A 3,097-nucleotide genomic window follows, 5' to 3' on the forward strand; every position below is an offset into this window, starting at 1 on the left:
TTATAATTGTAGAAAACAAAACAAATGGAAAAATAAATAGTAGAAAAACCTTAAATAAATATATCTTACCATTGTTATTGTTGTTGTATCTATTTTTTCTAAGTCTAGATGCACATAATTACAACCATAATCTCGTACATAATAATAATAATAATAATAATAATAATAATAATAATAATAATAATAATAATAATAATAATAATTAAATGAAAGGACAGAGTCCAGCTCTAAAGGTCTGTCTTTATCTTCAGGTTTAGGATGAGCCTGTAAGTCTCCACTCAGGGAAAAGCAGCCGTCATGCCGTGTACCTGTGCAGAGTGGAGGAGATGGATCCGCCCGCTGGTTCTGGTTCTGTACGCCCTGCTGCTGGTGGCCGTGGTGCCGCTGTGCGTCTGGGAGCTCCAGAAGGACAAGGTGAAATCCTCCTGACTCACCTGGACTCCGTTACGAGCCTCATCCGATCCGGTCCAAACGTCTTGACCCAGAGAGGTTCTGCTGCTCTGTTTGCGCAGGTCGGGACTCACAGCAAAGCCTGGTTCATAGCCGGAGTGTTCGTGTTCCTCACAATCCCCATTTCCCTGTGGGGGATCCTGCAGCACATGGTGCACTACACCCAGCCGGAGCTGCAGAAGCCCATCATCAGGTGAAGCATCGACTCAACCAGCACCGAGTTTTCACTCCGAGATTGAGCTTAATGTGGGTTTAGCTAACTGCGCGGAACCAGAAAAGCGTTCTGAACCCGAAAAAATCWGACAATTTTCAGATGTTTGCGCTGCAGTGGAGGGAAAATAACGCAATAAGAGGAGAGCACGGGCGGAKTCAGGGGTGGGTTCATGGGGGGCACTGACCCCTACAAAAATTAAACTRAACTTTTATATMAAATAAGGTTTGATGAGTCAGTTGTTTACAGATACATGAAAACAACACATATTTTCTGCTACAGAAAACATGGGCAGATTCAGGGGTGGGTTCATGGGGCCACTGACCCCTTYAGAAATCTGATTTATTCTTTAGGTTCATCAAGTTACAACCAGCTAAACTTTTTAAACTTGAATAAAAGTAGAAAAACTTTGGCGATGATTCAAATTTCTGTTGTGGCTGCATGTTAGAGGAGCAGACATATTTATCTAGTTGTGGTTTGAATAAAAGTGTGAATATATCACATTTTAGTTTTAATCTGAGTACGTTTACAGAAGAAAACAACAATGTTTTACGTTTTTTATTTTAACTGGATAGCTGTACAGACCCATTCAATAAATAAGAATATTAATTTTAGTAACTTCATCACCAAGAGAAACACATTAATTATAAATGAATTAGACAAAGACTGATGTTTTAACAGCTTTGTMTCTTTTAGTTAGGATGAGTTTCTGCTTACAGTTCATGAAAACATGAMATTTAAAAATGGAATATTATATCAGACCCATAAAAAAAGTTTATTAAGTCCTTAAAAGTACATTTTTTCAAGAGACATTTTTAAWCTGACACCAATCGGGACGCATGTTCTAATTTATATGTAATTTTAAGTACATGTAATTTGTGTTGGTAAATTATTTTCATGCACTTTGATTCTTTGAATTCATAAAACAACACAGGAATAATAAAAAANGTTCATCAAGTTACAACCAGCTAAACTTTTTAAACTTGAATAAAAGTAGAAAAACTTTGGCGATGATTCAAATTTCTGTTGTGGCTGCATGTTAGAGGAGCAGACATATTTATCTAGTTGTGGTTTGAATAAAAGTGTGAATATATCACATTTTAGTTTTAATCTGAGTACGTTTACAGAAGAAAACAACAATGTTTTACGTTTTTTATTTTAACTGGATAGCTGTACAGACCCATTCAATAAATAAGAATATTAATTTTAGTAACTTCATCACCAAGAGAAACACATTAATTATAAATGAATTAGACAAAGACTGATGTTTTAACAGCTTTGTMTCTTTTAGTTAGGATGAGTTTCTGCTTACAGTTCATGAAAACATGAMATTTAAAAATGGAATATTATATCAGACCCATAAAAAAAGTTTATTAAGTCCTTAAAAGTACATTTTTTCAAGAGACATTTTTAAWCTGACACCAATCGGGACGCATGTTCTAATTTATATGTAATTTTAAGTACATGTAATTTGTGTTGGTAAATTATTTTCATGCACTTTGATTCTTTGAATTCATAAAACAACACAGGAATAATAAAAAAWATATAGTTTTAGGGAMGAAAACRCAGGTAACAACGACATGAAGGACGTTTCTGAAACTTTCAGATTTTCCACAGAAGGAAAAAATAAAGTGYATGAAAATTCAAACCTGACAGAAACTGAGATTCTCTGGTTTGTTTTTGTCTGGCAGGATCCTGTGGATGGTGCCGATCTACAGTTTGGACAGCGTGAGTCAATAAGGAGGCGATAATGAGACACTGTAAAACATTTAAAGGTGGTTTAACCTGAAAATCAAAGATCATCTGCTGCCATGAAAATACTACTTATTTATTTATTTATTTATTTATTTATTTATTTATTTATTTATTTATTTATTTATTTCGAACAGACAGAAAAGACAATCAAGAAAAAATTAAATAGAATGAAACAAACATAAGAAATAAAAATGTAAAACAAATTAATCTGCCCAATTTTATATTTTCTTTTCGAAAAGGAGCAGGTAGAAGATATAATATCTTATAATGTCCTTCCCCTTTCCTACTCGTCAATTTATAATCAATTCACTTTCAGAACATCAAAAACAAAATACAACTGAAGTCAACAAGAAAATAGTTTTGGTTTAAACTCAGAAATTATGAAGTTGATTTAACAACAAGAGACAAGTTGGTCTGAACATTGTGTTTTTTTTTTACTTTGTTAAAGTTGAATTGTGAGTTTTAACTTGAAGCTGCAATTTAAACCAACAAGAAAAAACTGTCCTCACCTGGTTAAAGAGACACATTTTGTCATTATTATACTCATAACGTCAAGTTAAAATAAATACTTATTTTACTTTAAAATAATTAAAATTCTTGTTTCAAATTGAATGCAAAMTATTTCTGATGTGAGAATGAATTTTATTAAACATCACAATGACTTCAGCTCACAAACATTTC

General features: G+C 33.2%; 1 protein-coding gene across 1 annotated transcript in view; it reads left to right on the top strand.

Annotated features, from left to right (window-relative positions):
- The first annotated feature begins 210 nt into the window (after window positions 1-210).
- The window catches only part of LOC103480877 (transmembrane protein 184C-like), a 7,751-nt gene continuing 4,864 nt past the window's right edge, over window positions 211-3,097 (top strand). Inside the window, exons 1-3 of the mRNA XM_017310344.1 lie at window positions 211-414; window positions 513-643; window positions 2,353-2,389. Coding sequence (XP_017165833.1) covers window positions 298-414; window positions 513-643; window positions 2,353-2,389 — 285 coding nt within the window. The 5' untranslated portion in view covers window positions 211-297. The remainder of the gene's footprint in view (window positions 415-512; window positions 644-2,352; window positions 2,390-3,097) is intronic.

This window comes from Poecilia reticulata, linkage group LG18, assembly GCF_000633615.1.
Source record: "Poecilia reticulata strain Guanapo linkage group LG18, Guppy_female_1.0+MT, whole genome shotgun sequence".
NCBI classification, from domain to species: Eukaryota; Metazoa; Chordata; class Actinopteri; order Cyprinodontiformes; family Poeciliidae; genus Poecilia; species Poecilia reticulata.